General features: G+C 48.4%; 1 protein-coding gene across 2 annotated transcripts in view; it reads right to left on the bottom strand.

Annotated features, from left to right (window-relative positions):
* Positions 1-7278: 7278 nt before the first annotated feature.
* The window catches only part of ZZEF1 (zinc finger ZZ-type and EF-hand domain containing 1), a 71553-nt gene continuing 54852 nt past the window's right edge, over positions 7279-23979 (bottom strand). The window contains exons 46-55 of one of the 2 annotated variants that reach the window (XM_081172816.1): positions 23209-23309; positions 21433-21568; positions 20559-20936; positions 19929-20072; positions 18250-18418; positions 16426-16524; positions 14818-14983; positions 12962-13112; positions 12258-12329; positions 7279-10337 (exon numbers count right to left, since the gene is read on the bottom strand). In XM_081172816.1, coding sequence (XP_081028942.1) covers positions 10263-10337; positions 12258-12329; positions 12962-13112; positions 14818-14983; positions 16426-16524; positions 18250-18418; positions 19929-20072; positions 20559-20936; positions 21433-21568; positions 23209-23309 — 1491 coding nt within the window. In that variant the 3' untranslated portion in view covers positions 7279-10262. The remainder of the gene's footprint in view (positions 10338-12257; positions 12330-12961; positions 13113-14817; positions 14984-16425; positions 16525-18249; positions 18419-19928; positions 20073-20558; positions 20937-21432; positions 21569-23208; positions 23310-23979) is intronic. The other variant, XM_081172817.1, reaches the window with a different exon arrangement.

Raw genomic sequence — 23979 nt, 5'->3', positions numbered from 1 at the left:
AGTAGTTTGCTTCTGAACACCAGATATTGGGAACTGCAGGTGGGAAGAGTACTCTCGTGTTTAGATCTTGCTCGTGGCTTTCCCACAGACACCTGCTGGGCTACTGCCTTTTTAAATATAGTTTTATTACTTTCCAGTATATAACAATTACAAAAAAAGAGAGAGGGGAAAATGCAAAAACAGAATCCCAGCTCGCCCCCTCCCCCCGATGAGGAAGGATCAATCTAAGTTTGCCAAAGTCCGATCTGTGATTTAGGTCGTTGCCATTCTTCAGGGTTATCAGTAAAGTATTTTATAAAAGGATGCCATATTCCAACAAAGTTATCTACATCAGTGTTTCCCTACCCGGGGCCCCAGAATATTCCAAGGGGGCCACAGGTGAAAAATGCATAAATGGGGAGCAGGGCATAGCACGAGATTAGAGGGCCACAAACTGGGCCCCTTTTGACAAACTTACCTTCCTGTGTGTCCCTGGCCTTGGCCTCTAACTAGGCTTTCCTTCTCTCAGCGACTCCCCCAGCCCCAAATTTGACCTTGCCTTGTGACCTGACCATCCTGTAAGTGGGCTCCGATTCCTGGCACCCTTACCTCCCCAAGAGGCTTCAGTCAGGCTTACATAAGACCTTGCCACAGTTGGCAGGAGGAGGCTGTCGGAGAATATGTTGGCCTTGATAAGGCCACCGCTTCAGAAGTCCTTTCATGTAAGATGGTCCCTCACAATGGAAAAGGCGGCTGCCAATTTTCCAATGTGTAACAATCTTTGAGATGGAGAACTCAGACTCGCTGTGTGCTGGGCTCCTCCGGGAGGAAGGGTGGGGATTAAATTTAATTAATAAACTATAAATAAATTAATTGAGATGGACTCCCTTTACACACATATAAACATACATCGTTTTATTTCTATACTGCTGCTAAAAGCAGGGCTTTTGTTTCCAGCCAGAACTTGCCAGAACTCATTTCCGGCACCTCTCAAGTGGACACCATTGCCATTCTAAGAGAACAAGGGAGAAGTTTGTTGAGAGCACTGGCATCTCTTTTTCTAGAAAAATAGGTACACCTGACCATTAGGTCCAGTCGCGGACAACTCTGGGGTTGTGGCACTCATCTCGCTTTACTGGCCGAGGGAGCTGGCATACAGCTTCCGGGTCATGTGGCCAGCATGACTAAGCCACTTCTGGCGAACCAGAGCAGCGTATGGAAACGTCGTTTACCTTTCCATCGGAGCAGTACCTATTTATCTACTTGCACTTTGATGTGCTTTCAAACTGCTAGGTCGGCAGGATCAGGGACCGAGCAACGGGAGCTCACCCTGTCGCAGGGATTCGAACCACCAACCTTCTGATCGGCAAGTCCTAGGCTCTGTGGTTTAACCCACAGCGGCACCTGCGTCCCTTTCTAGAAAAATAGCACTGGCTGATAATTTATTTACAGTGGTGCCCCGCAAGGCGAATGCCTCGCAAGACGGAAAACTCGCTAGACGAAAGAGTTTTCCGTTTTGGAGGTGCTTCGCAAAACGAATTTCCTATGGGCTTGCTTCGCAAGACGAAAATGTTTTGCGAGTTCCTGTGGGTTTTTTTCCCTCCCCCCCTTTTTCTAAGCCGCTAAGCCGCTTATCAGCTGATCCAATAAGCCGATAAACCGCTAAAAGACGCTAATAGCGCTAATCCGCTAATCCGTCAATGGGCTTGCTTCGCAAGACGAAAAAACCGCTAGACGAAATCACAGAACGGATTCTTTTCGTCTTGCGAGGCACCACTGTATTTCCTTTCTCCTGCCCACCTGGCTGGGTTGCCCCAGCCACACTGGGCGGCTTCCAACAAAATTGAAAACCCACACTATTATGAACGTAACAAAAGTAGTCATAAAAGGTAAGCAAAACATCAAAAAAGTACACAACCAAACTGAACTATTTCCACATAAATCATAATACAATCTAAAATGAATATTCAGGAGGGGTTCTGGTGCTGCTTGCAGGTATTCCAGAGGCTATTGGTTGGCCCCTGTGGGAACAGGATGTTGGAGCAGACGGGCCACTGGTTTGATCCAGCAGGGATCTACGCATGTTCTTATGTAACTCAAGAGAGTGGTGCCAGTTTCCTTGGCTCTGTTGACTACTGGGGTGAAAGGAACGGGCGGCAGGAAGAGGAGGGAGAAAAAGCTGTCTGAGGGCTGTCCTCTGTGTGAAGAGGTCCTCCGTCTGCAGGGCTGTCTAAGCCAAAGCAAGCTCAAATACAGTGGAACCATGGTTGTCGAACGTAATCCGTTCCGGAAGACGGTTCGACTTCTGAAACGTTCGACAACCGAGGCTCAATGGATGGTCGGCAAAATCCATTGGAAAAAACGGAGAAACGGAAGCATTCACTTCTGGGTTGCTGAAAGCCGAAACGTTTGACTCCCAAAGTGTTTGGCAACCGAGGTTCCACTGTGTAAGGGAGGGATTCAGGGGCCTTAAGTGGTTCATCATCATCCTAGCTGGATGATGGGTAGGCAAACTAAGGCCCAGGGGCCAGATCCAACCCAATCGCCTTCTAAATCCGGCCCGCGTGACGATACGAAAATCAGTGTGTTTTTACATGAGTAGAATGTGTCCTTTTATTTAAAATGCATCTCTGGGTTATTTGTGGGGCAGAGGAATTCATTCATTCCCCCCCCTTCAAAATATAGTCCGGCCCCCCACAAGGTCTGAGGAACAGTGGACCGGCCCCCTGCCGAAAAAGTTTGCTGATCCCTGTCCTAGACCAATGATGTGGGAGGTGCTGGTGGACTCCAGCTCCCGGTATCCCTCTTTGATGGCCCCACTGGCTGGGTCTGATGGGGGGTTGACCCCAGCAACATCTCTAGAGGGTGGCTACTCATAGGTGCCATCTTGTGCCGAAGATTGCATGTGCCCACAACGAAGGGCTTCAACTTTGCCCAGCCTCCACAAATATATTATTATGGGTGCTGAAGTACCCACTGCCCTGGAGTTTTCTCCAGTGCTACAGGCTCTCTATCCCTGCCCTCAACTGGCATTTCACAACCTGCTGATAGCTGGCTAACCCCTTCCCCCTGTATTAAAATGGCAACATTCAGAGGAAGCTGACCAGGTTGACGTAAGCAGAGTGAAATATACTCGGAGTCGAGAGTGGATTTCATGCTCTTTATTCAGCTCATAGTGGTGGGGAGGAATGGAAGTTCCCCCAGAATGTCTGCTTTATATATATTATTTACACAATGGGCCCCACATGATTGGCTAATTCCGGGATTCTCTTGTGGGCCAATCAGGTTGTGGATTCACTTCCACCTGGAGCTGGATTGGGTGGCTTCTGTGGACCAATCAGACTGCTGCATTCTGGGTCTTATTATTCTAGGACCAATCAGACTGCTGCATTCTGAATCCTATTGTTCTAGGACCAATCAGACTGATGCATTCTGAATCCTATTGTTCTAGGACCAATCAGACTGCTGCATTTTGGATCCTATTCAACTCAGTACATAACACAGAGGTTGGTTGGCCATCTGTCAGGGATGATTTAGTTGAGATTCCTGCTTTGCCGGGAGTTCAGCTAAATTACCCTCGGTAATCACTTCCAAGTATACAATTCTGGGGTGACCCTATCTAGGGTCTATTTCCTGTGTTTCTGAATGAGTCACTGCTGTGCATGTCTCTTCAGATTAAAAAAAGGCTTATTCAGAGCAGGGAATCATACAGAGAGACAGCATGAAGCCTCGTCCTCCAAGTGTTTTGGACTTTAATTATTGAATTTAAACTGTTTCTAGTGGCAGATGGGACGCTGCTTGAAAATCACAATGCTGGACATTATTCCTACAGGATATTGTTGCCCGTCAAAAATGTTCCACTTTGGTACAATTCCCTCCCCCCGCCGACAAAACAACTCAAGGACCACCTAAACAAATCGTAAATCAGTCTGACCTCGCAGTTTCCACAGGAACTAGGCAGGCCCGGCGGGACGGCTCATGCTTTATTCTCGGTGGCCTCGCAAAAACAATGTGGCATTGTTTGAAGTCTTGCCGGGCCCAAAGGAGCACAAGCAGAGCTTGCCTTGGACACCAGGGCTTTCCCAGACAAGTCTCTTTGAGCAGGAAGTCCTGAGTCCTTGATTTAAAAAAGCTGTTCTGAAAAGGTTGCCTGATACACACACACACACCATGCACACACATCCAAAGCCAGCGGTTCAACTCTCCGCAATCTCACCGATTGTGGATAGTTGGCTGAGCTCTGCAGTGAGCCTAAGAACCCAAGAAGAACCCTGCTTCATCTGTGCAATGGCTGCATAATAGCTCATGGTTACCAACACACGGACCACAGTGGTCAAGATGTTTCTTGTTTTTGAAAGCACACAAGTCTTGGTGTCGGCCCAGTTTGAGAATTCCCCGCCCCCTACCATGTAAAGTGGGGAGGGTTTATCCCTTTTCCTTCCCCTCCCTTGTGCAAATGCTGGAGGTGACAGCGGCAAACACGGAATACTTGGCTTAGCAGAACTTCCGCATTGAGCCCATTTGAATCTGCTTCTCGGCTATCTTCCCTTTCCAAGTAGTACTTCCTGTAGGAACCTGGCAACTAGCCCCAAAAATGGAAACAAGGAGCATTTAGGTCAAATCAATTATTTCAAGACATCGGAATCATCTGGCACCAAAGGTTGGAGGTGACTTGACTTTGCTTTTGTCAACCGAGATCATTCCATTTTTGGCAGGGGAGTGGGAAGCACCATGGACACGAATGTCCCTTTTTAATGATTATTTATTGCGTTCATATCCCTCCTTTATGTCCAAGGACTTCATCTGGTTGGCCCCTGTGAGAACAGCATGCTGGACCAAGCTGAGAGACAGTAACTGACTCCAAGGTCACCCAGTGATCTTCATGGCTGAGTGGGGATTTGAACCCTCGTTTCCTAGGTCCTAGTCCAACACTGGAACCACTACACCACACAGGCTCTCCTTATTTGCATCTGCATCACACACAGGGAGCCCTCCAGATGTTGTTGGACTCTCAGCTCTCACCAGCTAATGGACTATGGGAGCTGGAGTCAATCAGATTAGAACAGAAATCTGAGAAATCTGTCCTGTGTGGGGTTGCCAGACCTCCAGGGCTGGCCTGAAGTCTTCGGGTTTACTTGGCCCCTCCAGGTGGCAAAGGGAGGCTTGAATCACCAAGTGGGTGAGAATGTCTGTTGTTGTTGAATATACAACTTGCAAGTTTCTGCCTGGTAGGAGCCAGGTGCAAATAACTACAGAGAATCAGGCATAGGCAAACTCTGCCCTCCAGATGTTTTGGGACTACAACTCTCATGATCCCTAGCTAACAGGACCAGTGGTCAGGGATGATGGGAATTGTAGTTCCAAAACATCTGGAGGGCAGAGTTTGCCTTGATCTCCTTGGAGGAAAAGGCAGGGTATAGATGCAAACAAATATTAAAGTTTCACATCACACATAGCTCAGCAAGAGGGTTAAGTGAAGTTCCATTCATGCCTTTGAAACCCCACCCAGAACTGGGGCAGCCCCACTTGTGGGCAAATGCAGACGATAGAGAAGGGTAGATCCACACCTGGAGGGCAGGGCAGCATGGAGGGTCAAGTACCGCAGGCGGTTTGAGAGAAGCTGGCTCCGAAACGTACCAGCGGCAGTGGGCCGCTGTCAGATTCGTGAGAGCTGGTTGCTATGCTAACACCGATAGCAGCCTTTCAGCAACCAGGCTTGGTGTCTTAGCTACGAGGGGGAGAGACACAGAGAAGGGAAAGGCTTAGCCAGTCTGGACAGAGACCAAGCCAGTAGAGCATGAGACTCTGAGCCCCAGGGTTGTGGGTTCGAGCCCCACGCTGGGCAAAAGATCCCTGAATCGCAGGAGGTTGGACTGGACGACTCTTGTGGAAACTTCCAATTCTATGATTCTGTGATTCGGTCGCACTGCATTTGAAAACCAACTGACTCCATAGAGAGAATGAAAAGTGCAGTACAAGCTTTGGGGTTGATGGACAGGAACAGGCTGTCGCATTTAACCAATTCCTACTCAAGTCAATCCATTGAAATTGCCAAACCTGTAAGGTCATGTTAATAAACTCCTATGGATCTAGAGAAGGGCCATAACTCAGTGGCAGAGTATCTGCCGTGCATGCAGGAGGTCTCCCAAGGTTCAATTCTCAGCATTTCCAGGCAGGACGAGGCCAGATCCTGGTCTGATATGCTGCAGAGCTGCTGCCAGTCAGTGTAGACAACACTGAGCTCAATGATCTCAGTATAAGGTAGCTAACAGTCTATCCATCGACTCTCTCACACTCTCTGTAGGACTAGCGTTGAATACCACCCCAGGTTCTATATTCAGAAGAACTGTAGTCTGGAGTCATTTTATAGAATGCAGCATAAGGTGAGGGTTGTGGGCAGAGAGAGGGGATTTAAGGGATGGCAAGAACAGGTGCAGTGTCTGAGAGAGGGGAGTCTACAGCTTTGAAACCCGGCGGCGGAGAGTTGAATCAGCAAAGCGGCTCACTGGCAAACAGGAGCCCACGAAAGGCCATAACCTAAAGCACATGCTTGCTTATTTATTTATTTATTTTTATTATTTTATCATTATTAAATTTATATACTACCCTTTATTGGAAGACCCTGGGGCAGTGCACATTAAAAACACATGAAAGAACATCAATGATATTGCAAAGATCCCCTGACCAGTTCTTCCATACGTGACATTTCCACTTAATAAGGATCAGGTTGTCGGAGATGCAGAAAACCCTCTTGAGGGACTGGGGGTGGGGGGATTTTTTTGAGCTGCAGCGCTGGATCAAGAATTAGTCATGGACCAGGTGGGGGTGCTGGCCTGGCCAGAGGAGTGGTTGGCCCCAGGCAGGGATCTAGTGGGTTGGAAAGGTTTCTAAGCTAGGGTTAGGAGAGCCCGAGGAAGAAGATCCTTGGGGAGCTCCTAGTGGGATAGACAGAATTGGTTAGGAATAACTTTCTGGCGCTAAGAGCTGTTTGACAGTGGAAGGGATGACCTAAGAAGGTGCTGAGCTCTCTCCTTCGTTGGAGGTGTTTAAACAGAGGTTGGGTGATCAACTGTCAGGGATTCCTTAGCTGTAGCAGGAGGGTTGGGCTAGGTGACCTTTGGTGTCCCATCACATCCTATAATACTATGTGATTTCTGCGCTCTCCACACACACACACTCACACACCAGTCTCTGCAGAAGTTGCAATCAAAGCTCCAAAATCCAAACTGCCAACTTTGCAGAACAGCATTAACTATGGCTCCACCCCCAGCAAAATAACCACACACATAAACAGGCATATCCTTGTACTTCCATTTTTAATAGATTTTTTTTTACAATATATCTCTCCATTTGCATATATCCACTGCATCTATATCTTCTTTTCCTTAAAATACACATTAAACCAAACAAGAATAAATCTAAGGGGTTGCTTTTAATAATGTTAAACCAAAAACGGAGGGCCCCCCTCCATAAGTGATTAGATTTCATGACGCCAAAATAAAACAAAGCAAAGGAAAATTAACAACCACCCATTTCAAATGTTTATGTCAAAAAGAGAGAGAGAGAGAGCTATGTTTGAATGTCGGTGGTTTCGTAACAAGATGCAATTCGACACACACAATAATTGTTATAGGCACAATTTATTCTCTTCCCCCTCCCTCATTCAAATCTGGGATTTTGCATTTTCCTGTGGATTTCTGAGGAACTGGGATGTTAAAATACTTGAGTTCAATTCATAACCTGCCTCTTCACACTGCTGTTCTAGTAAAAAGGAAGCTCATAAATATCTTTAATTTAATTTTATTTTTGAGGTGTGGGGCAGAAAAATGTGAAGAGCAGCCAATGTAAGGCAATGGCAGAAGTCATCTTCGTCACTGGATTAGGAAGTTCCAGAAAGAAGCGGGTTTGAAATGCAAGGTGCTCTTTACTGGCTCAAAACCCCCTCACTGGATGTGGGGAACAAGGACTGCACAGGGGCCAGTCCCATCCAATCCATTTGCTTTTTATAGGCCACATGGAAACCTATCAGCCAATCAGAAATGGAAGTGAGGACACCAGCCATGACAGACACAATGAGAAGCCTTTTGTACATACCATGACTCTGCAGAATGGGTCTTTTTTTTGGGGGGGGGGTGTTGAAAGGGAGGAGGGGGAGAGAGAATTAAAAAGAAAAAAGGAGCGGAGATTCCAGCCGTTGTGTCTCTGGCGAGTCCCAGTACCTTTCCAACAAGTTGCTCCTCCTGCAACTGACATCCTCAGAGGTCAAAATCGTTTCACGAAAAGTGATCCCTGTGAATCTCTTTGGATGCAGCCAGGGTGAGCTCCACAAGATCCCTGCCATTTTGCGGTAGCTGACCCTGTCGCACCCCTGATATGTTTAGCAAGACGACACACAGTTGGGGGGAAACAGCTTCCCAAAGAGTCACCTTTCCTAAAGCAAAACAAAACCCCCAACCCTGATATTGTGGGTTGTGTACATGAGAGATAATGCGCTTTGAGCAAAGATCCACCCTGGAATGGGAGAAAGCTGTGGCCCAACACATACTGTTGGACTCGGCCCCAACCCAGTAAGGTGGATGGTCCAGGATGATGGGAGTTGTAGTCGAAAAACACCTGGAGGACCCCGAAGCAGAGCTCCCGCTGTCGAAGGGAAGACTTCCTGCAGCTGTGTCTTCCCATTCTCAGGGAGCGTGTCCTGCCCAAGCACCATCTTTTGCGGCATCTCAAGCCAGCAAGGTTCCAAGCCACATTCCTCCAGCCTTTCAATACAGGCTACTCCCAGAACAATCCTTTCCTTCTCATCGCCTCTTCAGCCACTGCCGCAATCACCTTCCTTTCACTCAATGAAGTCAAGGAGAAACCTGCCGCCGCCTTAAAATATTGTCACGAAAACTACAGCATGAGTTTTTTCCCCGTGGTGCGTGCTCTGCCCTTGGGGAGAGCCAATGCTTTTTGGGCAGAGTGTCTGCTTGCCAAACAGGGCCGGCTACCTTGCTGTTCCTGCTCACTCAGCTGCACTGTTCCTCAGAGACTCCAGAAAGAGACATCGAAGCAGAGAAGAGAGGTCTCTCGCCAGCATGGCAGAGGGCAAAGGAAATTAAAAAAATAAAGCTAGCGACTTGGGGGCAAATGTGCAACACCCTTTTCTTCCTGCCACACACAAGCACCTTGCCTTTCATGCAAGTTTGCCCTTGGAGGGGAGTAGCAACTCCTTCACCCCGGCTCCCCCTCCCAGGACAAGAGATTAAAGCCCATTTATTTCACCCAAGAGGTTTTCCCTGCGCATTCCACATTCAGGAGGAACTGTGTGGTTATTGCTGTGTGAAGCCAGACGGGTTGATTCGCTCATCGCTCAAGAGCTGGACCCATCCTGCACTGCCAGCATTCAGAGTGGAGGGGAAGAGAATCCCCACCGTCTGCCTCCGTCCCCCTTCCAGATGCCATCTTGGAAGAAGCGCCTGTCCCTTTAATCATGGCTCCTCGCAGAGCAACCGGGACAACATCCAGGCCACAACTTCTACGTCACAGGCAAGAAGCCGTGGCTGCCAGCAGCATGAGAGCATCTAGTGGAAAAGCAGGAGTGTTGCCGTCTCTCACCAAGGGTCTCCTCCAGATTCCTCCTCCTCCTCTTCCCTTGGCTGGGGTTGCAGCCAGCTTTTCAGAGAGGAGGGGGGAAAAACCCCAAAGCAGCAGCCTAGAGGATTCTTTCAGCCTCGCTGTACTTCCAGATTCCTCCATTGCTTCCTTGGCCAATCCAGTTATCATGGGCCAGACCCGCTTTTGAGTTTGAAATGATGCTTCGACCAGTCCATTTCAGTTCCTTGTTCAGCTTCTATAAGGAGGGGCGAGTGGTGGTGGTGGGGAGATGGCAAGAGGGTGGGGTGGTAGCCAGAAGAAGGCCTGGCATCTCTTCCTTTGGGGGAGGTCTTCGTTCCCTCTTGCTCCCCCCATATCATTCTTCCGAAATTCAGAGAAAGTAAATACTGTTCCACAGACATGCTACAATAGAAGTGCATACATAACTCGAGGTGACGCGCAAAGGTGCTCCAGAGAGAGAGAGTGTGCCCCTTTTTTCCTTGGAAGTGCGCTTTTTGCTTTTACAGAATCTACATCGGGGCGGAAAGTTGACTGACTGGCTGGCTGCCCGCGGAGTGCACATAAACGGAAGCAGAAGGGACCCCCCTTTTCCTTTCTCTGGTACCCGCACCGGGCGAAGGACGCTCGCCCCCACGGTTCCTACGGGCAAGGACCATTCCCGCTCCGAGCTGGAAAAGAGCCTGTGGTTAAACGTTCCAGGGGCTCGTCGATTTGTTGGGGTAGTTAATGGCAAGGCTAAGAGCAGCAATGTTTTTCAGGGCCTGTTTGGGAAAGAAAGGGAGAGTTGAGCATCAAGGCTTGCTGAGGTTCAGCATATTACCATTCAAGGAGATTTCTCCGGAGAAGAGGAGACTGGAATATGATATGAGAGCCGTTTTCAGATACCTGAAGGGCTGTTTACATGGAAGATGGAGCCAGCTTGCCTTTTGCTGCTCCGGAAGGCAGGATCTGAATCAACGGATTCAAATACAATAAAGGAGATTCTAACTAAACATTAGGAAGAACTTTCTAATGGTATGAGCTGTTTGACAACGGAGTGGGCTCCCCCAGAAGACAGTAGACTCTCCCACATTGGAGAGTTTTAAGCAGAGGTTGGATGGCCACCTGTCAGGGATTCTTTACCTGTGATTCCTGCATTGCAGGATCCTTGGAGTCCCCATCCAATTCTACTGCTTTATGATCCTAAGAGCGTAAGAAAAGCCCTGCTGGTTCAGACCAATGGGCCATCTAGTCCAGCATCCTGTTCTCACAGTGGCCAAGCAGATGCCCCAATGGGAAGCTTGCAATCGGGACTGGAGCACAGAAGCAGCCCTCTCCTAACCTGTGGCTTCTGGCAACTGGTATTCAGAAGCAGTCCCTGCCTCTGGCCATGGAGGCACAGCACAGCCATTCGGCTTGAATAGCGCTTTTCTGCTTTGCCAGCAACACAGGGGCACCCTGCCTGTGCCCACCACCAATCACAGGGCCTCAAGGGCAATGGCAGGTGCAAAGCTCAAGGGAATCACCAAGCACGCAAAATACAGTGGTACCTCGGGTTAAGAACTTAATTCGTTCTGGAGGTCCGTTCTTAATCTGAAACTGTTCTTAACCTGAGGTACCACTTTAGCTAATGGGGCCCCTCACTGGCGTGCAATTTCTGTCCTCATCCTGAGGCAAAGTTCTTAACCTGAGGTACTATTTCTGGGTTAGCAGAATCTGTAACCTGAAGCATCTGTAACCCAAAGCGTCTGTAACCCGAGGTACCACTGTAGTCTTGCGAGGACAGTGGGAGAGAGAGCGCTTCCCTACCCCGCCTCTCTCCAATTTCATGGCACTGTTCTAAACAAAAGGATTTTTGCCTGGGAAGTCATAACTTTGTTGACGAAGGGGCAGCAGTGTTGCCTAGAGAGGACCATCATATGTTTCATTTGGGCACAGGGCACAAAATACTGATGTAATGCACACCTCAAGCTAAATGGAAGCAGAGGGTTTGGGGATGATACCCCCAAAATAGCAGGTGGGAGAGTGAGGCAAACAAGAAGAAAAGGAGATTGACTTTGTGCCCTTTTTATGAACCTCCCAGAGGATTCTGGGAACCACAGGAAACCAGATGTTGGACCAGATGGGCACATCCCAACAGGCTTCCACTTGTATCAGGGACAGGGGGACCCTGCAGATGTTGCTGGCCTACAACTCCCATTACCTCCAGGGCCCACTGTGGCCATGCCAGCTGGGGCTGATGGGAGTTGGGAGCCCAACGTCATCTGGGACTGGCAGAACAGCCCCACCCCGACCCCTGTCCAGACACCAGTCGGACTCAAACTAAATCTACTTCAGATTTAGAAGTCACATCAGGTGTCCAACTCTTTATTGTCATGGTGCACCTGACTTTTGAGTTTCTAAATTTGTCTTCTTTTGGTAAAATAATGTGAATTATCTCAGAGGAGACAAGAGCCTCCTGTGTCTTATGAGAACGATGCCCAATTAAAAGGCTCCCAAGAGCCTTCACCCCTCCCCATTCCTAATACTTTCTGTCTCCCAGTGGAATGTCTCTCCCTTGCCCAAACTCAAAGCTCTGCTCTTTTGTCTCAAGAGTCTCCGGGGCACAGCAATTAAGGCAAACCCGTCTCAAAAGCAGCCTCTGCTGAAGAAGAAGTTTGGGGACAGGAGGGGAGATCAGCAGGGGCTCCTGGAGGTTTTACCTGCGCTGTACAGCGGTGGAGATGGTCTTCCGTATTTAAGGCAAGCAAGTAATCCTGCAGAGATCCAAGTTCCTAAAAGCAGAGAGTGTGAATGAGAGCTAGGAGCAAAATCCAGGAACAAGCTTTTGCAGTGAGTGTGTTTTCATAATAGCATTGCATGAGGGAAATAAACGAACTCACCCATGGATCCCAACATATAGAACAAGTTTTGTAACTTCATTTCAAAGGTACGTTTGGGGAGGGGTTGGGAGGGAGGGGAGGACTACAAAATGATCCTGAATTGCAAAATGCTTCAACAGGACCAGAGTGCCCTTTTCAAACACACTTTGAGAACAGCGTTAAAACAGGAGCCCCCTGCAAGCAAAGTCATCGTTCCATTACAACTGGTGGGAAAAGAGCATGACTAATTTCATTCTGATCGCAATCTGTACCCGATAAAGCCCTGGTTATTCTTAAGTAAAACAAAAGTGAAGGGGAGGGAGGATGAGAAAGGAGGAAGAACAGTCTAATCCAGTGATGGCCAAACTTGGCCCTCCAGCTGTTTTGGGACTACAACTCCCATCATCCCTAGCTAACAGGACCAGTGGTCAGGGATGATGGGAGTTGTAGTCCCAACAGCTGGAGGGCCAAGTTTGGCCATCATTGGTCTAATCCGATGGCTCAGCAGCTGTTCCCAGCACAAGGGAGAAGACAGAAGTGCTTACGGCAACTCTGCTCTCGGTGACAAAGAAAAGCTCAGTCAGCGCCCGGTGCAGCGGGAGGAGGATCCCCGACTTGGTCACATCGTGGCGCATGCTGTTCTCCATGCGGCTGAAGAGGTGCCAGAGCGGCTTCAGCAGAGTGAGGTCACAGTCCCTGAAAGAAAGAGGTTTGAGTTAACACAAAAGGGCTGCCACTCTGAAGAACAGCTGTCCTCAGTCCCAGTCTGATTGCAAAAGCCCTCTTCACTTTCTAACTATCTAAGGTAAGTGCCTGCTGGATCAGGCCAGCGGCCCATCTACTCCACCATCCGGCTCTCACAGTGGCCTGTGGGATTTGAAAACAAGAGGCCCCGTGGTTTCCAGCAGCTGGTATTCAGAAGCACTGCTGCCTGCAGCTGTGGAGGCAGAGCAGAAACATCATAGCTAACAGCCATTGGCAGCCATGAAATTGTCTAGTCCTCTTTAAAGCCATCCAAGTGAGTGGCCATCGCTGCCTCCTGTAGGAGGGAGTTCCATAGTTTAAAGAGGAGCTACCACCTTCCCTAGGTGTGCTGATTTCTCAAGCTCCTGATTGGAATATATTCATGTATTTTTATTTTGTTTTATTTTGCCAAGGAGCTCAGGGGAGGGTACGTGGTTTCATGTTCCCACCCCCACCCCAGGTGTAACATTCAGAACAACCCTGTGGGATAGGTTAGGTAGAAACTGGCACAAGGTCACCCAGTATGCTTTATGGCTGAGTATGGATTTCAAACCAGTTCTCCACGGTATAACGTAAGCTGGTGGTGGGCAGAGCCGGAGATTAACCCAAAACAAAGGCTGCTCTACTTCCAATTTTCAACATGGGCACCTCTGATCTGAGTTCCCTAAGCAGGTTGAGTCAGAAGTAATGTTCTAGAAACCTAATGAGAGCAATTCCTTTCTGACTTCGGTGCAATACACACAACACACAATCCAGAGGTGGGAAAGGGGAGTAATTAGACAGTGAGGGAGGAAGTCTGACGAGGTGGAAGGCTGACGCAACTTCAGGAGGTCACATAAAATGAAGTTGGGAAGGCACTAAACTGTTCCTGGGCCACGAGTTGGCCAGCTGCGAATTAAAGGATTCCATACAGCAGGACTGAGAAAAACCTTGGTGAGCATCTGCCGGGACAGGTAGATGAACTGAGCTAGATTTGTACGTTACATCCTGTCTTAGTTCAGGTGGGAGAGCTGGGAAGGAATTTATTTGTATTTTTTAGACCGTGGGCCTGCAGGGCAGGGACTGCATTGATCGTATGTCAGCCACCCTGGGAGCTTTTCTGGCTGAAGTGCGGCGGAAACAAGTGCTCTAAATAAGCAAATAAAAGCAGGTGCTTTGTATGAGGACCTTGAATATATCCCAGTATTATCTGGCTTACAGAATGACTCTTCTGGCCACTGATTTTAAAAGCAGAGGCATTTGCATGATGAACCACATCCCACCACTTCCTTGCACAGTATTAAGATTTCCTGAACACAGTGGGTAGACCAGGCCTCCAACGGCCAAGTTCTGTGGCGAATGGGCCAGAGCTTAGGGAGAGAAGGAGCACCAACACAGCCATTTGTGGCTCAAACCCGTTTCGAATGACATTTCCTTTGCCTTTATCACTGGCCAAGCCCATCTTTCTGCACATCAGGCAGGGGAAGCAGATCTCAGATTAAAAGAGCAGCCTTCGGAATCATGAAATAATATTTCAAAAGGAATCACGAGACACGAAAACACTGCTATCTTTGTGGTGGGGATGGGGGGGGGGAATTATGTTTTTATTTTATTTTTTGCTTTTCATGAGGACTGGAAGCTTGGTGGGAAAAAGCAAACCTGAGACTGGCAGGCATACCTCTCGCTGCAGCACTGGACTATCCTAAGGAGCAGGTGGATGGCCTTCAGTCGCTGGTGGCCAGTTTGCCTGCAGGCCACGCCCACCTGCCACTCCCAGATTTTGGCCAATGGGATGTGGGGGGTGACCCTTTCCTCCGACAGCATCTGCTTCAGGATCTCGAAGCCTGGAATTCAAAATACGTACATTGGATACTCCGTAGTTCCATTCTGCTTCTCCGGTAAGACGTGTTCCTTCTCCTCAGTGTAAATGACACAGTTAAATGCTAAGCAGGTCATACAGTTGTTTAGAGAAGGTGCCTTTTAGTCTCTTGTCTTAACAGACTGTCCTGAAGCGAGCAACGGAGAACGAGGAGACCAAACAACCATTTCCAGTGAACTGAATAAACATGGACCTTACAGTTTCAAAATCAGGTGGGGTTTTTTTTTTGGTCTTTGTGTTTCTTAGCGCTTCCTACGTTTTTCTGCAAGAGCTCTGTCCCATAGCCTAACCCCACTGTGTCGCTAGAGTTAGTAGCTGCTTCCCAATACAGTATTGCGTCAAGAGATTTCTAGCTGCAGATATGGAAAAGCGTTAGTAGTTCCTGAAACAGAAAGTCCTCTATAAACATATTTAGCAAAGCTAGCCTCAGAACAGGTTGTATCACTTGTCCCGTAATAGAAGAAACTTCTTACTCTTAACCCTGACGCAGGTACTTATTTGTCTAAACCAGCCTTCTCTCCAGATGTTTTGGGCTACAACTCCCATCAGTCCTAGCCAGCTTGGCTGTACGAAGCTGGGTGCTGATGGGAGCTGTATCCCAAAAACATCTAGAACAAGCCAGGTAAGCAAAGACTGGCCTCAATGTTTTCAACCACGCCCGTGCACAGAATGATGTAAAACCAACCAACAATTAAAAAGGTGGAAATCAAAAGAGCAGACCGATAAGCAAAGGCAGCTAGTAAATAACAGTTGATTTATTAAGGGCAACAAGGGGGAATGTGTAGCTTCCGGATGATGCTGGACCCATCATCCTCCCTGACCTTGGGACTAATGGCAGCTGGAACCCAGGAACATCAGGAGGGTCGTAGGTTTCCCAGTCCTGAGTTAAGATATTGTAAACTGCCCTCCCTCAAGTTTTTGCCCCAGGTGGCACATAGGACAGTGAACTCTTATGGAATTCATGGCAGAGAAGGCTACTGCTGCCTACTAGCTATGGCGTCTATGCTCTGCCTCCACAGCTTCTGAATACCGGTTGCAGGAAACCGCAGGAGGGGAGAACGCACTCGTGCCCGGGTCCTGCTTCTGGGTTTCCCATTGAGGCATCTGACTGGCTGATGCAAGAAGAGGATGCTGGGCAAGGTGGGCCACTAGCCTAATCCAGCATCCTCTTCTCAGGTTCTTATCAATGAATGCTCCTGTTTGCATGAATCGTAATGTTTTATTTCAAACACCTTTTGCGCTCTGCACAGAAGAGACACCCATGCTGTGTTAACACCTTCTTGGGTTATTGCCCCCTCTCTTCCACTGCTCAGTGTTATCTTCAGAAAAAAGAGGCTTTGCTCCTCAAGATCCCAAGGAAAGCGAGACTACAACGATCTTTGACTCGTGGCTCTGAAAAGCACTTACCTGTCTGGAACCTCCCCAGGTGACCTGCCGTCACTGTAAACTTATAACCCCATTCTGTGTTGCTCATGTCCGTGGTGAATCGATAGTAGAGGGTATCCCCTGTTACAAAAGCGAAGGAAAGCATTCTCTTAAGCAGGGACACAGACAATCTCGCTCAAAACGCACACTATAAGCAAAGGGGCAGGGGCAGTGTTGAGGATCAGGCCACACTGCATGTCTGTGTTTCACTGTTTTTCGGATTTCTGGCAGTATCCTGTGTGTTACATGGAGCAGTATCATCTCATTTTTCAAAAAAAGTTAGAATAAGAAAAATGTCATGGCCTAAAGGGTTTTTTAACTGAGCAAGTACTGTCTCCTGAACACACCTCAAACACAGCCCTAAAACCATCTTGACTTTTCAGAATTCAGCGCTGCAAAGGAAATTGCTCAAAAATTTCTGCCCTGAGGAGCGGTTTGTTTTTTCAAAGGTAATTTGCAAGACAAAACAGGATTCTGATCCCAGATGCTGAAACGTCTGCTATTAGCAAATTGCTAATACGTTGCCATGTTTTCTGCATCTTTTAAAAATATTTTTGACAGGCAACATGTTCTGAACAAAGGCAGGATTTTATGGAACTCTCTCTACATTAATAACCCTCTCCCCGACAATGCTAAGGAAGCGATGACTCACAGCGCAGGAGAAGACATATGGTGTTTTTTGTTCTCTGCCAAGCTAAAAGAACGAAACACATGAGAGCTAAGGGATGGTGGGGAGAAGAAATTAGGTCAAAACTGAGCCCACTTCAGAAAGGGGAAAGGGAGAAAGTTAAACTGTGGAACTCGCTCCAGCAGGAGGAAGTGATGGCCACCAATTTGGATGGCTTTAAAAGAGGATGGGACACATTCATGGAGGAGAAGAGGGCTATTGATGGTTGCTAGCCATGATGGCTATGCTCTACCTCCACAGCTGGAGGCAACAATGAGGCCAGAGGAACTACCAAGAGCACCCGAGAGGGTCTGTAGGGAAGGAGGCAGCCTTTCAGGTATTTGAATGACTTGGCACTCCAATCCAAATATGGTGGGCCCTAAAAATATACACCTCAAGTGTATATTTGTTTGTTTGTTTGTTATTTTACCTTTATTAAATAATAAAGAAACAAATAAATAATAAACAAACAAACTGTTATTAATGTTGTTTTGATGTCGTAACATACTCTTGGAGTGAAGAGCAGGAAACAAAACAAAACAAAACAAAAATATAAAATTGTATATAAAAATATACATCCTTGAGGAGGTTTCAGCTATTGTCTCTCAAATAACATCGCTGAACCCACTTGCTGGCCCCATTCCCTGAGGACACCCAACAAGTGACCAGTAAGGCTAGTTCTTTTTCTTCTGGCAGCTACAAAATTGGAGATGTCTCGCCGCTGGAGAGTCTGTTCTGCATTCACGGTGGACGGTTGGGGAGGGGGAAGTGTGGGGTCTCTGATGCTGTCATAGAAGTTAATGCAGTGGAACAGACTGTGTAGGGAGGTAACAAGAACCAACTCTCTTTTTTATAGTATATGATGGCCACTGACAATATTTGTCAACCGGAGAAAAAGATGCTCCTGCCAGTGTCTCAAACTATGCTGTAGAGAGACTTGCTCCCGCTCTGTGGAAGGAGCCCCTTCATCTGAGCGTCACAGTTCATGTATGCCCAGTTTCATTTAGTACCTAGACGACTTTTGCTTCTTAAGCTGCATCAATGTTTCTGGCATCTAAGTATCACCAGAGAGTGTCAGCGCTATGTTTGCTAGCTTATCTAATGGTCTCCCTCCCCTCGACAACGCTGCAAAACTTTACCTGGAAGCTCGAAGTCTGTCCACTTGTGCGGAGGCCCGCTGAAGGTGTGGCGATCGTGGATGAAGTCACAGCTGCTGGATACAACTAGCTCATCACAGCCCTCTTCCGTGTTACACTGAGAATCAAACTTGACGGAGAGGTATATAGCACCAGGGATGTGAACCTTATCCTGTGGGAGAGAGCAGGTGCCAAGCTTAACAGAGGACCAATGAGCACCACAAAGACAGCTGAGCGCATGTGAGGAATTGGGGCCATAGCCCATCACTGGAGGCGAGGGCCCCAGAAAGCTGCCCCAGGTGAGAGGGAAAGGTTCCTAACCACCGCTGTAAACAAAAACGGGAAGGAATCCAACAAGAGGGAACGCTGGCTGACTCAAAATTAGAATGGCAGGCGGGGTGAGTGTTCGGAGTGACAAACCCGAGGGCACAGAAGAACCTTGGTTGAAAGGTAAACACCGAAAGGGAGATGCTATTCTATGGATTCAAGTTTCATATCCTGAATCTGCAGGCTGGGAAGTGAGAACCAGCTTAGTTTAGTTCTCGCAGCAAACAAGCTAAAAATGAAAGGCTCCGAAGAGCCTGGAACGCTAAGAGGTGGCTGCTCTCTGCAGCTCTTCAGAACAACTCACTCCTCCAGCTTCTCCTCCATATGGATTTCTGCGCTGAGGGTGGCTGAATCATCCCACGGCTAAGATGCACCAGAACGACCCATGTTCTAAAGAGGACTCTGCTTGTTCTGCCCAGGCATGATTCACTCCTCTGGAGGTCTCTCCATGGTGCATTATTAAGAGAGCTGAGACAGGTAAGAGTGACTCACGGGGAGAAAAAGGGTGGGCTCCAGGGGTGGGAGGCTCCTGTAGCCTGTGGGGCAAACTTGGGCCTCCTCATTTGGCCCGATGGGCCATTCTGGAGAAGTCATACCTCCTGCTCCACAATGTCAGGTGCAGTGTGGATAAGGGGAAGGCTTCAAAGGAGCAATCGAGAGGTTAAGGTGGGCTCCTGGTTTCTTTGCTGGAGCACACTCAGACCCACCTCTCAGCTGATAGCTAGTAGGAGTACACTTTGCCCAAAGAGGGGGTGGCAGTTTCCATTCAACAAAAACCTCCTCTGCCTCCCGGAGCTGCCCCGGTGTGGCTCCTTCCCACCTCCCACAAAGGAGCCACAGGTTGTTGCACCCACTTGCAAAATTCCCTTATAAACTGCAGTGCATATGCCACCCTCCAGGCATATCTCGTTTCCACCTACACATAAATTATCTCAGTCATCCAACCCACCTCAGAAGGTAGGTTTTGCACATGGGGAAACTCAAGCCAAGACTGTGTTGCTCATCTTAAGGGTTTTTGACTGGATGGAATGTGTCCTCGTACTCGGATGATGTCTCTCGCTTGCAAGGGTGGAGGCAGAGAGGGCTGTGTGAGGGCATCTAGTCACTAGCTGGCATTTGCTGCCCTGGCCACTCTTGCCTCTGGCCACGCCCACCACTGGCATGTAGCCCCACCCTGCCCAGAAGTTTGCCCAGAAGAGAACTGAAAAAAGGTTCCCTGTGCCTGCCCTACTTGGAAACCTGCCTTCGTAAGTAAAGCCATTAAGGCCATTTTCTCTCTCCTGCCCACGTCTCTGCTCTTGGTGGGCTGTCACCGTAATTTCACACAGGTGATGTCAGACTGCTGGGGGGAGTACCTCAAAATTTGTGTTGTTGTTATAGGGGTGCTTGGACTCCCGCACTTGGACGGCCATCCCAGGCTCCTCCATGAACTGACAGGCCGTCAACGCCATCGTCGCCAACATGCTTTCGTTGCAGCCGCGGAGCACTTTCAGGAGAATCTGCAGAGAGCACAAGTTAAACCGGCTTCAGAAGGCAAAGGCGGGTTTGCAAATGCAGCACAGCTGGTACCATCATCACTCCATCAGCTCTGCTGAGACAGGCCAGCCCCATCAGACTTCTCCCCTCAACTGGCACCTGGGGGCAGCCATTCCCTCAAGCTGCCTCTGTGGGAAATGGGGAGCAAAAGGCTCATTCCATCAGCTTTGCTTAAAGACCAGCTCCATCAGGCACCTCCCACCAGCTGGTCAATATGAGAACAGCCCTTTAAGAACTGGTTCCTTAGCTTGATTTCCCTCCCTGTCCCTTTTCCATTGTGTGTCATGGGTGTAAGCTTGTGGGGCAGGGACTTTAAATGATTGAATGTATTCTCTGGCAGGTTTTAAAGAGCCCTTTCCAAAGTCACAATCTTTCAATATGCCGGGGAGGGGTGTGTGTGTGTGTGTGTGTGTGTGTGTGTGTGTGTTTCTCTCAGAAAAAACTGCTACCTTCTCGCACAGCTGTTTCTCCTCCAGCTGCAAAAGCATATCCAGGATGTACGTCATGTGAGCCGGACCGCTGAGCTCCAGCATCTCCTCGCTGATCGCCACGTCGTCGGGCCACTTGGCCAACAGCAAAGCAAGGGCGTGCCTCGCGTAAAGGACGGCGGTGGCATCGTTGACCCGGTAGAGGTAGCCGCGCACGGCCTTCTTGCTCCTGGAGTCCAGCTCCTTGTGCAGGAGGACGGAGCTCTTGGTGCGACGTTGCTTGGCGTAGCTGAGCTGGAGGTCGCTTTCCGTGTTGGTGATGAGCTTCTGGGTGATGGGGTTGGATTCTTCTGTGGCCTTGTTGCAGGGGGCAGGCTTGGACTGTAAAACAGGAGCAGGCTGCAGAGATTCGGGGTTATATTTCACTTCAAAATCCAACACCATTTACCACGCTGGGGCTTTTCTAGGCAGATGCAGCCCACATATTTTGGGGCAGCTGTTTTCCATAGCTACCATGGACTAGAAACTTACATTACTGTGAGGCAGCTGAGGATGAGGGACAGCAGTTCTTAGCCCAACTGAGCATCCTGGCTGAATGGGGGGTTTAAATTGAGGCTTCCCGTGTCCTAGTCTAACCACTACACTTCACCGAATCAGCTACACTCATTTGCCACTGGGGACTCGTGTGACTCTTGGTGTCGACATTATGAACCTTTCTAAACTGAATATTTATGTATTGCTTCTTCCTTCTTCTGTATACTCCCAATTCCTGGGATTCTGCAGTTTGAACATGATGGATTCATTGCTATTTGCCCACCTGAATACTTCCAAATGTTTTACTTTATGTGCATTACGTTAGGTGCTCCTAGTACACTGAAGTACGTGGAAGACTCACCAGACATGGCACAATAATCATGTCCGTATCGAGCGCTTTGGAAATCTGCTCCTCTGACCGCAAGCACTTGCTGGGCTGCCATTTCTGAGCCAAAGTCCGGATCCTCTCATCCGTTGTCACCACGTCACCGTCAAACCTTTAAGGGCACACCCAAGCATTTTGCAGTCAAATTCCAGAAACGTAAATAAAAAACAGGATCTTTGCATGAAAAGCCTTCTCCATTTACATTCCAGATGCTACTTCCCCAGGAAGGCTCTTGTTTGCTGAAATCTTGAATACGCTGATTGCAAAGCAGTTAAGTATTTAATGCCTCCCAGCTCTAATTTGCAAGATGCAAATGGCGTGGAGAGCTGAGTTGGCTGACAGCAAGAAGCCAACCTACCACTTAGCTGCTCTCCAAGGGGAAGGAGTATACAGCACAGGGAAAGCCTACAGGCTGCCCGCTAAATGATGATGGACTCCAACTCCCAGCTACCAACATGACCAATGGTCAGGATTATCATTATTCTACTTAATTTATTAAGTCTCAAGATCATCTACAAACAAGGTAATTCAAAAACAGCTTAAAAGCACGAAAACGGCAAATGCACTTATACGAAAACTAAAACCCTAACGAATGGGCACTCATGGTAAAGACCCCTTTATCCCACCGGAAAAGGCTGTTGGAACAAAATTATATTCACTTGTTTCCAGAAAGTGCATTCCTTGGCAGGAACGCTATTCCGCAGAAACAGAGCAGCCACGCTAAGAGCCCTGTTCCCAAGTTGCCACAAAGCGGGTTTCTGAGGCCTTTGGAACTTGCAGGAGAGAAAGCAGTGAGCTACTGAGACTGTAAGGGATGAGGAGGTCGCTCAAGCAACCTGGTCCTAAGCTGGTCCTAGGTCGAAGGGAGGTGGTGTCCGACACACATCTACAGTGGATCACATTGGCTGCTCTTGTTATAGCGGAAGAACCTGACACCAAGGCCTGTGCCTGGACTGCCTCATTGGCTGACTCACTTCAGAGGAGGAATGCTCCTCTGCACAATGTAATTCCCTGCGCTACATTGGGTGAATGGGGTCCATGGGGTCATGAAGAGTTGGACACGACTAAACACCACCACCACCACATTGGGTGAATACTGTTCTTTAGAAAGGTACTCAACTCTTCCTCATAACAGTTCATTAAAACACACACACACACACACACACACACACACACACACACACACACACACACAAGCAACCCCTTCTTCCCCATCCCACTCCTGGAAAGGTGGTATCCATAATGCTCTTTTCCTCTTTTTATTTAGAAGAAGAAGAAGAGTTTGGATTTGATATCCCGCTTTATCACTACCTGAAGGAGTCTCAAAGCGGCTAACATTCTCCTTTCCCTTCCTCCCCCACAACAAACACTCTGTGAGGTGAGTGGGGTGAGAGACTTCAGAGAAGTGTGACTAGCCCAAGGTCACCCAGCAGCTGCATGTGGAGGAGCAGAGACACGAACCCGGTTTCCCTGATTACGTGACTACCGCTCTTAACCACTACGCCACACTGGCTCTCTTATTTGTCCTTTTATGTTGTTATCTCACCTTTCTTCCATCATGGAACCCAAGAAGGCAGATATGTGCTTCCTAGGCAGTCACCCACCCAAAGCACTGGCCAAGACCTCAGCTCCAGCAAGGTGGCAGCCTCATACGCCTTCAAAACATGTCTTTTTGTTCCAACATTGATCGGTCAAGCCGTGCATGCACCCACCCAGCTCCTCATTTCCAGCTAGCCTTGGGAACTCCTTTACCTCTTCTGGACCTCCAGGAAGAAAGAATCGGTCCTTTTCATTTGCAATTCGTACATGGCCCGAAGGATATGCAGAGGGGCATCAAGGGCATCGTGGGTCATCTGGAATTAAGTTCAACAGGGGTAAAAAGCAAGGAAAGGGGTTGGTGCTTTTACTCTTTGCTTCGGGGGGTGGGGGACTATGATTCAACAATGGGTGTGTGAATTGAACATGTTGTATGTGTGAGTCAGCCTTTGGAAGTCCCAAATTTGAAATCAGGTTTCATGAGCACATTTAAGCAATGCATTCATTAAGCTTTCTTTGTTAGTATCTTGTGGGGCTACAGAAAGGGGAGTTCCTGTTGCCTAATCTATCAGTTCATCCTGAGAACCATCAGAACTTCACCCAAAGCTGCTGAACAAAAATGTAAAAACAGCATCAGCAATCGTGGTCCAGTAGTACCTTAAAGACTAAGGGGTTTCCTCCTATGGACTAGAGTTCATTTCAGAGAAAGACACTTCACACATCTGATGAAGTGGGCTCCAGTCCCTAGGTCTGGACATGTTTTGAAACTAGCCAACTGCAAAAAGGTAAATATTACACTTCTTGGTCCGCTCATTTTTGCCTCTGGCCCTGCTAACCACTAGCGTGTGTTCCATCCTCCAAAGGCTCCTTAGAAGGAAATGTGACCCCACAGACTGAAAAGGGTACCCCACCCTTGAAATAAGACCCGATCTGTGCAATGTGAGCTAACATACTGAGCTGCTTGGTGGCCTGGGGTAGCTCAGTTGG

This window comes from Podarcis bocagei (assembly GCF_964188305.1).
Source record: "Podarcis bocagei genome assembly, chromosome: 15".
In the NCBI taxonomy this organism is placed as follows: Eukaryota; Metazoa; Chordata; class Lepidosauria; order Squamata; family Lacertidae; genus Podarcis; species Podarcis bocagei.
This window is presented reverse-complemented; position numbering and strand designations above follow the sequence as displayed.